The sequence below is a fragment of the Gymnoscopelus microlampas genome (assembly GCF_963454915.1).
Source record: "Gymnoscopelus microlampas genome assembly, chromosome: 9".
Classification (NCBI taxonomy): domain Eukaryota; kingdom Metazoa; phylum Chordata; class Actinopteri; order Myctophiformes; family Myctophidae; genus Gymnoscopelus; species Gymnoscopelus microlampas.
In genome coordinates, this window is record NC_139946.1 from 38,789,353 (window position 1) to 38,801,368 (window position 12,016).

At 49.1% G+C, this 12,016-nt stretch overlaps 1 protein-coding gene across 6 annotated transcripts in view; it reads left to right on the forward strand.

The window, feature by feature from the left end:
* The window catches only part of ap3d1 (adaptor related protein complex 3 subunit delta 1), a 41,464-nt gene that overhangs the window by 26,334 nt on the left and 3,114 nt on the right, over positions 1–12,016 (forward strand). For 4 of the 6 annotated variants that reach the window (XM_084067263.1, XM_084067267.1, XM_084067264.1 and 1 more), the window contains 6 exons: positions 1,249–1,296; positions 9,140–9,160; positions 9,586–9,775; positions 10,422–10,510; positions 10,889–10,974; positions 11,872–11,993. In XM_084067263.1, coding sequence (XP_083923389.1) covers positions 1,249–1,296; positions 9,140–9,160; positions 9,586–9,775; positions 10,422–10,510; positions 10,889–10,974; positions 11,872–11,993 — 556 coding nt within the window. The remainder of the gene's footprint in view (positions 1–1,248; positions 1,297–9,139; positions 9,161–9,585; positions 9,776–10,421; positions 10,511–10,888; positions 10,975–11,871; positions 11,994–12,016) is intronic. The other 2 variants (XM_084067265.1, XM_084067268.1) reach the window with 1 other exon arrangement.

Here is a 12,016-nt window from a genome sequence, read left to right on the forward strand (position 1 = left end):
ACACACACGGACTTGGAGATTGCCTATGCCATCTCTCCTCTCATTGGCCACACGTGCCACTGCTTATCAAAGAGGGGTCCAGGGACCCCCAGCGTATGTTGTGTCCGTGTAAGCACGGGATGATGTCCGTGTAAGCACGGGATGAGCACGGGATTCTAAACGGCTATAACTCCAGTTTGCAGCATGCCACCAAGTCCAAATATGGTATGTGGACTTAGACCACCAATAGGGACGAGCATGAATTGCTGAAGTTATCAAAGAGGGGTCCAGGGACCCCCAAGCACGGGATGAGCACGGAATTTTAAACGGCTATAACTCCAGTTTGCAGCATGCCACCAAGTCCAAATTTGGTATGTGGACTTAGACCACCAATGGGGACGAGCATGAATTGCTGAAGCCCCGCCCCCTCTGTCTTCCTATTGGCTGGCCTTTAAACAGCCATAACTCAAGTTGACAGCATGCTAGGGAGTACAAATTTTGTACATGGACTAAAACCACCAATAGGGACGAACTGTAATTACTTAAGCCCCGCCCCCTCTGTCTGCCCATTGGCTGGGCTTTAAACAGCCACCATTCCAGTTTGCAGCATGCTACCAAGTAAAAATTTGGTAAGTGGACTCAGACCACCAATAGGGACGAACTGAAATGAGTGAAGCCCCGCCCCAAAGGCACCGCTTCCTTCACACAGGGTGTGATTTTTACATAGGTCAGCCTGCACCATGTTTTTTTCAGACATTGAAGTAAATTAAATAATGCAAGGAAAGATTTGCTAGTGTTTTTGGAGATTGATCTCCTGTGGCTTTAATTCTGCTTTAATTGTCATACACCCTTGCTCCTACGTTGACATACTGTAGTTTTCATACTGGATCACTGCAGAGTTTTCCAACTCGACTCAGTTAAGGAAGTGACAGTTGGCATCAGTAGGACTAACTGTTTTGGGGACGTTTGAGGTTCTTTAAGCTTTGTAACATTACTTGGTCATCACATTCCTATGCAACTTAATATCGATGTTTTGGGGACTATGAGGTCACCGATCTCTGTGTCGCCAAATGATTGTTGGTGTTTCAAGACACTGTATCGTTAACCTTTTGACCTCTGACTTGTGAACTCCTCTGTAATCTTTGACTGATAGAGTTTCAGACACACTGCTTGGTTCATTGTACTGCATCAGCAAAGGGGCGCAGGCTCCGGTTGCCTAGTTAGCATACTGAATGACCAAACCTGACCCGAGCTCTTCTCTCATTTCAGCCCATGTCCAATTACTGCCTGTGCGCTGAGAACTCCTACATCAAGATGGTGAGTTTTGGGGATCTGAGTGACATTGAGCCATAATATTGTATGGGTGTGCCAGGGCATGCTTGTATACAAAATGCATCATGGGAATTGTACAGAAGTACAAAAAATGCTGAAACAGACAGACAGGGGAATGTTCTGTCAATATGATTTGTATGAGTAAATATGTTTCTATGGACCAGGGTTGGGCAAGATTTTCTGGCACAAGATCACGTTGATCAATGTGCTGATCAGAAAACATGCAACGTACATAGTGTCCACTTCAGAAAAATGTAAAGTACTTGCATACATATGTTATGTAGATATTAAGATATGTAGCAGGACGTGCTGGCCACTGGCCACTTTTGCTCCCGTTTTAGGATTATTACTGTAATTTCCGGGTCGCGCGGCCCAATTATTAGTTACGTTACTGTTTGGGCTGGGACGTTTTTCAGCAGTGGCGTAATTTACACAGGGTTGCTGGCTTAAACCCCCCCCGTTGATAGGTGATCAAGTGGTGGGATGGCCCGCTGTCAACGTAGCACTGTCCGACTTGCATACCGATAGGGTGGGAATCAGTAATTATCCACTCTCACTCAGTCATCCAAACGTTCATACTGCGAAAGAGATGCGACCACTCGTCACTTGTAGCAGGAGCACGGTTCAAAGAGAATTCACCGAAATCAAAAGATCACCGGCGCTCACTTAAAGTCCTTGATTCTCGGGCGTGGGCAGCAACAAACAAACGTGTTTCTGTGTGAGTGTGTGCATTCAAACATTCATACCCTGCATGGGTTAGTCTGCTTCAGAAAGTCTGAAAGCAACGGCTTTAATATCTCGTTCTACTTCATTCCTCCTGACCGCCAGAGGCAGTGTTTTCAACACCTGGATATTCATCGCGCGCTCGCGCATAGGTCGAATATTAATACCAACAAAGTCACTCGTGACCTGTGTACGCGCACGTCACCTATATAGGTACGGTGTACACAGCGATCATCCTCTTTCATCTTTTCGCCTCCGGAGCGTAGGTCGATTAACTACTGCAGCTGCGCTTGGAGCCTTGCAACCAACGGTTGGAGCTACGGACTACGGTTCCGTCCTCCAGAGGCTGCGTAGCCTGCTTTATATATTGGATTACCCCGTTCATAGGGGCATCGGAAGGAACCGAAAAGAGAGAAAAAAGGACAAAGAAAAAGAAAGGACGCGTATAGGAGCAGCCCTGCAGCTGTGGCGGCTGCTTGCTAGCACTGGAGCTAACGACACTAGCATCGTGAGCTTTCCCCCTCCACTGTTGTTGTTTGTGACACGGAGTAGCGTGGAGCCATAGCCGTGCATTGGCGACGGTGAGTGTGTGTTTACAGAAATACGAATAAAGGAATAGTAGGATTAGCGTTGGGGGCGTTTCGCCCTGCCGCTTTTGATGCCCAGTGTGTTATTATACCGTTAGCAATTAGCATTGGGGTGTCTCTTGCTCCATTGTTGCTGGTCGCTGGACAGGAATAGAAATAAAATAAAAGAAAGCTGCCGCTTCTGAGGGACCGCGGTACGCGGCCCAGTGTATTAGTACACCGTCAGTAATTAGCATTGGGGGTGTCTCTCGCTCCATTGTTGCTGGTCGCTGGACAGGAATAAAAATAAAATAAAAGAAAGCTGGCGCTTTTGAGGGACCGCGGTACGCGGCCCAGTGTATTAGCACACCGTTAGCAATTAGCATTGGGGGTGTCTCTCGCTCCACTGTTGCTGGTCGCTGGACAAAGGAGAAAAAAAAGGAAGGATGACTAGCGTTGAGGGTGTTTCTCGCCCTGCCGCTTGGATATATACCGCAAGCATTGGGGGTGTGTCTCGCCCCGCTGCTGCTGGTCGCTGGACAACAATAGAAATAAAATAATAATAAGGATTAGCGTTGGGAGTGTGTTTCGCTCTGCCGCTTTTGAGGGACCGCGGCCCACTGTTATTATTATACCGTTAGCCTCTGCTGCTGCTTGGCGCTGGCAATGTACGCCATCTGTAACACGTGCTCGGCTGTTCTGGGATCAGAGGATGGCCATGACCTATGCCCACACTGTCTTGGCATTGGGCACCTGAGGCAAGCCTTGACAGAGGACGCTTGCACTAATTGCGGTACCATGTCTTTCACTGAGAGGGAAGAAAGGTTGGCTATGGCTGAGGAGGACACCCAGGTGCCTCCCTCAGGAATGCCGGTATTGAGCCCTGTAAGGGGTAGTTCTAAGCGCCAGCGCCTATGTACTGAGACCTCAGGCGCCGAGAAGAGACGTAGGGAGGATCCGTTGTCTCGCAAAGTGGACACATTGACCTCTGAGTTTGCTCAAATTAAGGCTCTTCTTCTCAAACTGCAGCCTGTGGCTCCCCGCACTGATGCTGTGGCCCCGGCGTCTCCACTCCAGAGCGGAGATGGGGACTATGACCATGATACTGTCAATGTTGCTGATCAACATGAGGACGATGCGATGTCTATTGCAGCCTCGGACTCCCAGTTTGCGTCCGGAACGGCAGGGCATGAGGACCTAGAAGAAGAGGGCGGGTCCCCCACCCACTCAGTGGCAGGCTCTCAGGGGTCTGGAGCAGATGCTCATGGGCCTGGGTTCAATGCAGCTAGGGAGGCCATTCAGTTGGCCTTGTCACAGCTTGGGCTGGATGCCCCCCCTGGGGAGGCCCCCCCTCCTAATGCCTTCTTCAGGCACGCTCAGCAGTCCTCTTTCAGTGTGCCACCGTCTGAGGACTTCATCAAGGAGCTTCAGCGATGTTGGTCGGATCCCAGGGCCAAGGCCGGTCTCCACCTGTCACGAGACTGCAGGACCTTGGCGGCCATGGACAAAGCGGGGGAACATGGGTTAGACCACGTGCCGGCTATGGACCCTGCCATTGCATCCTTAATACTGTCCCCAGATGAGGCCCTCAGACCAGATGCTCGTTGTCCACGAGCACAATGCAGGGTCACCGATGACTACCTCACTAGGAGCTACGATATAGCAGCCCGGGCGGCGCGTATCGGAAATTCTCTTTCCCACCTTATACTTGCCCTAGACCAGTCCCTCCGCACGGCGGGGGGTAATGCCCCGTCACAGAGCCTGAGTGAGGCCTCACTCCACGCTTTCGCTTATATGACGAGGGAACTTGGCAGACTGATGTCCACCCTGACTTTGGCCCGGCGCCAGGTGTGGCTCGCCCAGGCCCCATTGTCGGAAGGGTGCAGGAGGACACTCCGCACACTGCCTGTCATTCCGGGCCAGATGTTTGGGCCCGCAGCTCAAGAGGCCTTGGAGCGCAGTGTTCAAGCGAACAAGTCCAGGCGCCAGTTTGCGGACTTACGCCCAGCACCGCCACCTCAGCATAGACGCACGGGTACTCCGTACCCTGCAGCCAGGGGCCAGAGCTCCTCGGGAGCCAGACGTCCCTTTCCGAGGCAGGGCCAACCCGAACAGGGCCCCCAACAGCCTTCATTCCGGCCGCCCACAGGCAGGGCTCCTAGGCGTGGGGCCCCTGCCAGCCGATCCTCTAAACCATTTCAGGACCAGGGGGGTCGGAGGTGACTCTCCCGACCCGGGCCCCAGCCGGTTCACCCCGCAACATCTCAGCCGCTGGGAAGCCTTGACTTCAGACCCTTGGGTGGTGACAACGCTGTCCAAGGGTTACAGGATTCAATTCAGACGTCGGCCCCCAAGTTTCACAGGGGTACGAATGACGGTGGTCGACGACCCGCTGAGGTCTCAAGCCCTCAGCCGGGAGATTTCAGAGCTCCTAGAGAAGAGAGCCATAGAGTATGTACCTGGTTCAGCTCAGCTAAGAGGGTTCTACTCCATTTATTTCCTTATTCCGAAGAGGGACGGCAGCCTTCGGCCGATCCTCGACCTCAGGCAGTTGAATCAGTACCTGAAGGTTTTTCGTTTCCGAATGCTGCGCACAGTGGATGTTCTCCAGGCTGTGTCAGAAAACGATTGGTTCACAAGCATCGACCTGAAAGATGCTTATTTTCATGTGCCAATAGCACCACACCACAGACAGTTTCTCCGCTTTGCTTTCAAGGAGCGGGCTTATCAGTTCCGGGTGCTCCCATTCGGGCTCTCTCTCGCCCCCCGGATCTTCACCAGATGCGTAGCGGCGGCGCTTGCTCCGCTGCAAGCCAGAGGCATGCGGATCCTCCCATATTTAGACGATTGGCTGGTATGTGCTTCGAACCAAGAGCAGGCACTCAGCGATACGTCCACCCTCCTGGCCCATGCCGCTCAGCTAGGGCTCACGGTGAATCTCGCCAAGAGCTCTCTGGCTCCCAGTCAAACCACTGTGTTCATCGGCATCGCCCTCAACTCAGTTTCAATGCGGGCCTGCCCCTCCCCGCGGAGAGTGGAGGATATTGTGGGCCTTGTTGCTCGTGTACGGGGGAGTACAAGGCTGACATACGGCCTGCTCCTTCGTTTGCTGGGCACATTGATTGCGGCATCCGCAATTGTGCCCCTGGGACTCCTTTCGTTGCGCCCCCTGCAGCTGTTGGTCAACGGCTTAGGCCTCGACCCCAAGAGGCACCAGAAGAGGCTGGTGAGGAACTCCAGCCAGTGCCGTGGGCTGCTAGAACCCTGGAGAAGGAGGGCGAGTCTGTGCCGGGGCGTCGCCATGGGCTCACTACCCTCTCGCCGGGAGATAGTGGTGACGGATGCATCTCTCTCAGGCTGGGGGGCTGTGTGGAATCACAGGACAGTCAGAGGAACCTGGGCCGCTCAGCAGGGACTACATATAAATGCACTGGAGCTCCGCGCAGTGTACTTAGCCCTCAAACATTTCCTTCCAGCCTTGGAAGGGAAACATGTCCTTGTCCGATCAGACAATACGTCAACGGTCTACCATGTGAACCATCAGGGAGGTGTCAGGTCCAGGCAGTCTCTGCAGGAGGCTCAGAGACTTCTTCAGTGGGCTTTTCCTCGCCTTGCCAGTCTCAGGGCAGTACATCTGCCAGGTGTTCACAACCAGGCTGCAGATATGCTTTCTCGCCAGAGTCCTCCTCCAGGCGAGTGGAGATTGGACCCCTCAGTGGTCCAGGAGATCTGGGAGAGGTACGGGAGAGCAGAAGTGGATCTGTTTGCTTCGAGCACATCAACACACTGTCGACTGTGGTTCTCCCTGTCGGATCCAACCAGTCCATTGGGGCAGGACGCATTAGCCTACCCATGGCCCCTAGACTGCCTCTTGTACGCATTCCCTCCAATTCCACTGCTCGGGCTGACACTTCACAGAATCGCCACATGCGGTCACACGGTGCTGCTGGTGGCTCCATACTGGCCGGGGAGGATATGGTTTCCCATGATCCGACGGCTTCTCAACGGAGCACCTTGGCCTCTCCCATCGAGGCCGGATCTCCTGTCGCAAGTAGGGGGCCGCATTTGGCATCACCAGCCAGATCGGCTCCAGCTTCATGTTTGGCCCCTGAGAGGCCGGGTTCACTGATGAACTCCTGCGACCAGGCGGTTGTCCATACCTTGCTTAACGCTCGTGCACCCTCCACTAGAGCGCTGTACTCTAACCGATGGAAATTGTTCCGTAGTTGGTGTGAGGGCCAACAGGCGGATCCAGTCATGTGCTCGGTACCAATGCTGCTCCGCTATCTACAGACTTTGCTGGATAAGGGGCTCTCAGCCTCTACAATGAGGGTGTATGTTGCCGCCATTTCGGCTCAGCATGGGCTGGTGGACGGTCGTACTGTGGGATCTCATCCTTTGGTGAGTCGCTACCTGAAGGGGGCTCTGAGATTGCACCCCCCGCATGTCACTCGGGTGCCCTCGTGGGACTTGCCTACGGTCCTAGAAGCATTGTGTTCTCCGCCGTTCGAGCCGCTGGAGCGGGCTCATCTCAGGTGGCTGTCGGTTAAAACCGCCTTCCTCCTCGCCATTACATCTGCCAAGCGAGTGGGAGAACTCCAGGCCCTGTCTGTCGCTAGGGACTGTTTGAGGTGGGCTTCGGATGGGTCGGGGGTTACTATGTGGCCCAACCCCTCCTTTCTTCCTAAAAGGCTGTCAGCCTTCCATATCAACCAGCCTGTCGGATTGACGGCTTATGCCCCACAGCCAGGAACGGAGGGATCGCATCCTGATGGTGGGTTGCTGTGCCCCATCCGGGCCCTGAGGCAGTATGTGGACGTGACTTCTGTGTTTCGGAAGTCGGACGCACTGTTTCTCTGTTATGGAGGGCACAGGAAAGGGTGTGCTCTGTCCAAACAACGACTTTCTCACTGGATTGTTGATGCCATTCTGCAGGCCTACGAACGCAAGGGTTTGCCTGTTCCTCCTGTGAGATGTCATTCGACCAGGAGCGTGTCCACCTCCTGGGCTGCATTGAGGGGTGTCCCACTGGCTGACATATGTGCTGCAGCAGCGTGGGCTTCCTCCTGCACGTTTGCCCGCTTCTATAGGGTGAACGTGGCCGCCCCTCATCCCGTGGCGATGGCGGTGCTGTCGGCCTCTTCAACCTGCAACTGATGGTCAGGTAAGGGCAGGTTCCTCGTGACTATGTTGGTATTAGTCATCCAGGTGTTGAAAACACTGCCTCTGGCGGTCAGGAGGAATGAAGTAGAACGAGAGTTATGCATATAACTAAGGTTCTACGAATTCCGGATGACCGCCAGAGTTGACTGTCACTCGGAATCTCATTCTCGACGAAAAGATTTCAAGAGGATGATCGCTGTGTACACCGTACCTATATAGGTGACGTGCGCGTACACAGGTCACGAGTGACTTTGTTGGTATTAATATTCGACCTATGCGCGAGCGCGCGATGAATATCCAGGTGTTGAAAACACTGCCTCTGGCGGTCATCCGGAATTCGTAGAACCTTAGTTATATGCATAACTCTCGTTTCCCTGAAATTATTTTTTGTGTTTGGCAAAAATGTAGCACACATGATAGGAGGCTACGGCGTTGCAGCCCATTAACTTTACTAACTGGATTTGTGAAAACAGACTGCTCAGTGTCTTCTTTCTCTTGGCGAGACTGTTGTCTCGTCTGTTTAGCGGTGGTTTAAATGTAGCCTAGTAGTACTTAACAGGTTAAACACTGGCCCACTGATTTACAGCCAGGGCCATTGCTATGTTAATTTGTGCTGCCCCATTTGGCAGCTTTTGCCAGATGGTGTGAATGGTGGTTTTTGATCAACTCAATAGTCAATAGCTCATCAAGATGTCTGGTCGATCAAAAAGACAAGGTTGCCCAACGCTGCGATGGACTATGATAATCATCCACAATTAACTGAAATACACATCAACAGCATGATGGTGTCCCTTTAAGGTAGCTCTCCAGACTAACAGACCACAGATTACTACAGACTGGCAGTTGAATGAAGTCGGGAGATCAGTCGGTTGGAAGGTGTGAAAAAAAAAAAGTTGCTGAATGCACCTGAGAGCCGACACAGACTGACTGTTTTAGCACCATAGTGCTGCTAAAAATAGCCTATGACTTTGTATTTTACTAGCCTATGGCTTTATGTCTTTTGCAACAACAAGCCCGCTGCTATCTGACGGTCGAGCTCGTCGGCTTTCGACGCTTGCCTACAACTTAAGACCCGGCGCAACAGTGTACCCACTATCCACCACCCATTCAACAGCAGATTTTCGTCAACAGACGCTTTCAAACACTTAGAGCCGCCAACGTCGGTGCGGTGGAGAGCTACCTTAACACACATTGATTAACGGCAATATTAAGTGAATTAAGAACCACCTATTGTTTTTACATGGTACTATATCACTGGTTCCTTGAAGTTGTTTGGAGAAAGTTGTTTATTCTAATAAAGTAATAAATCCAGCAGCATCAGTAGGTGAATAACACACAATATGTTGCCCGTTCTCTTTCTCCCTCTGTTTTTAAAGATGATGGAGGATGGTGATCAGGTACTGGCTGAGGTTCTTCTCATGACAGAATATGAGTGATTCATTCATTGGTTGCTGTGTTCCCTCTCTCTCTCTCTCTCTCTCTCTCTCTCTTTTCATAGAATAGCCTCGTAATCTGATGAGCGTAATCCAACTAATTGTTTTGAGAAATGTTGATTTGCTTACTGTGGCACAATAATGCTGTATTGCTTTCTGAGATTGAATTCCTCTTGTGTGTTGTCCAACCAGCGCTCATACTATTTTCTTTAACAAAGTGAGGCATGGTTCGATGTTGGGGAGTTGGTTAATTGGTTATTAGGAATAGGGAGTGAATTTGCTGTGTTTTTGCATGCACTGGAGTTAAGGAGACAAGGAGAGAAAGGCAAGAACAATAAAGATAAATTAACATCTTAATTAAGTATTTTTTTTTCCCTTTTCTTCTCCAGGTGTGTGACATCCAGGGGAATTTACAGGATGGCAGTCAGGTTGTTGTGTCGGTCATATTTGAAAACAAGTGTGATAGCTTCCTTAAATCCATGGAATTCAATGTCCTGGATTCGCTGAACTCCAAACTGCAGAGGCCAGAAGGGGCAGGCCCACACGATGGCCTCACTGTGCCCTTCCAACTACCCCCAGGTCAGTGTACATGACTTCCCTTTATATATACAAAAATGTTTTTTTTTGTCTAGAACAGGGCTGGGTAATTAACCAAAAAATATATATATGGAAACTTAGATTGATATTTAGAACCAATAACCGACTTACAACCGAATAATCAAGAAGCAACGATTTTTTTTTCTCCTTACATATCAATGAATCGACATACCACAATTACATTACATTACATTACATTACAGTCATTTAGCAGACGCTTTTATCCAAAGCGACTTACAATAAGTGTATTCAACATAGGTAGGGAACGAAAACTACTAATCACCATGGGCAGTGACTCTGCTGTCCTGACATCAGTGGGAAGTTCATTCCACCACTGTGGGGCCAGAACAGAAAAAAGTCGTGGTATAGATTTTTTATAATCAGCTAAATCAATTAGTCTGATTACCACTTAACCCTGTATTATACTTTGTTGTACAATGGTGGTACTTGCAGATGCGTCGTGAGATCTGCTGTTTTCACTTTTGTTCATAATTCTTGATATCGCCCTGCTCTACTGTAGAAGCATTTATATGAATGCGTGTCATATCTTTCATGAGATAAATGACCAGTGACCCGGCATGTTGTATCAAATCCTGTTGACACTGATACTTTTTCCCTCATGCCTCAGGTGTGTCAAACGAGGCACGTTTCGTCTTCGCTGTGCAGAGCATCGTAATGCCTCAAAAGCTGAAGGGAACCCTCACCTTCATTGTCAAGGTCTGTGGGAACTTACACATGCTAGATACTGACATGTAAATGTAGGATTATTTGTGCTGGACTGAAAATGTAATAATCCAAAATGTGTATGGACATAACTGACAATAGTTTTTCATATATATATATATATATATATATATATATATATATATATATATATATATATATATATATATACATACATACATACATACATACATACACACACACACACACACACACACACACACACACACAGACACAGACACAGACACAGACACAGACACACACACACACAGATATATTATATATTACCTATCAAATCAATTGTACTTTTCAAATATTTTCTGGCTGAACAACGTGCTTGTCTTTTCTTATTGTTGTGTTGTGTTCTTACAGACTGATGACTCCTCCACTCATGAGAAACTGGAATTCAAACTGCACTTTACATGCACCTCATACCTGATCACTACTCCCTGTTACAGGTGAGTCCAGTAGCATACACCCACCAGCTACTTCCATGGTCAACATATTGCTCCCAGAAAAATAGAATCTGCTCACTGGATTATGCCTCCTTGGATATTTATTAAAAAACTACCACCCTAGCTGACATTTTGAGTAGTGACGCGCCACTGATGTAAATCGGCCGATTTTCACTCCAAATTATCGATCGGTCGTTGCCAAATTACCATATCCAGAAAAACTGATCTTTTTATAACCAACTTAAACCCCACGACCCCCAAGATCGACTCTTATCACTATCGATCCTCAACAGCTGGACCAAAGTACTCCCATTACAGCAGAAAGGGACTCTCCTTGTAAGCATATTGTAAGGGTAACAATTCATTTATGTTTAATGTTTAACATTAAAATGGTTTCTCAGCTTTGAACATGCCCAGACATGCCCTCACATGGCCCCACACACACACACACACGCGCAGGCAGACAGTGGTGTTAACTAAACAATTATTATTGTGTTTATGGAAATATGACACCAGTCGTATACTGGAATGTCTGAATGGAAAAGCTTTTTTTATTTTTTTTAGCTAATAAGCAAAAAAATAAAATGATTAAAATAAGTATAACAAGATCAGAATCGGCCGATCCTGAGGGGAAAATCATGGATTGGGATCGGAACCCAATCGGAGCACCCCTAATTTTGAGCGTCTGCATGCTTTTACAAACATTTTGACCTCACTCAACATATAGTTTGGCTTTTTAAAAGGATTTTCCTCTGTGATGAGAAGACTGTTTGTGAAAACTAATGTGCTTTGTTTCCCCTTGTGATAGTTCATATAATTTCTCTCTGTCTGTTTGTTCAAGGTAAAGCTGTATAAAATCATTAAATATGATGTAACGTGAAAGTGTATTTCTTTGACCAGTGATGCATTTGCAAAGCTGCTGGAATCAGGGGACCTGAAGGGCAGTTGTGTCCGACTGGAGGGAGTTAACATGCCCTTCCACCATCTACTGGCCAGGATCTGCTTCCACCACCACTTCTCTGGTACACACACTTGGTTGGCGTTA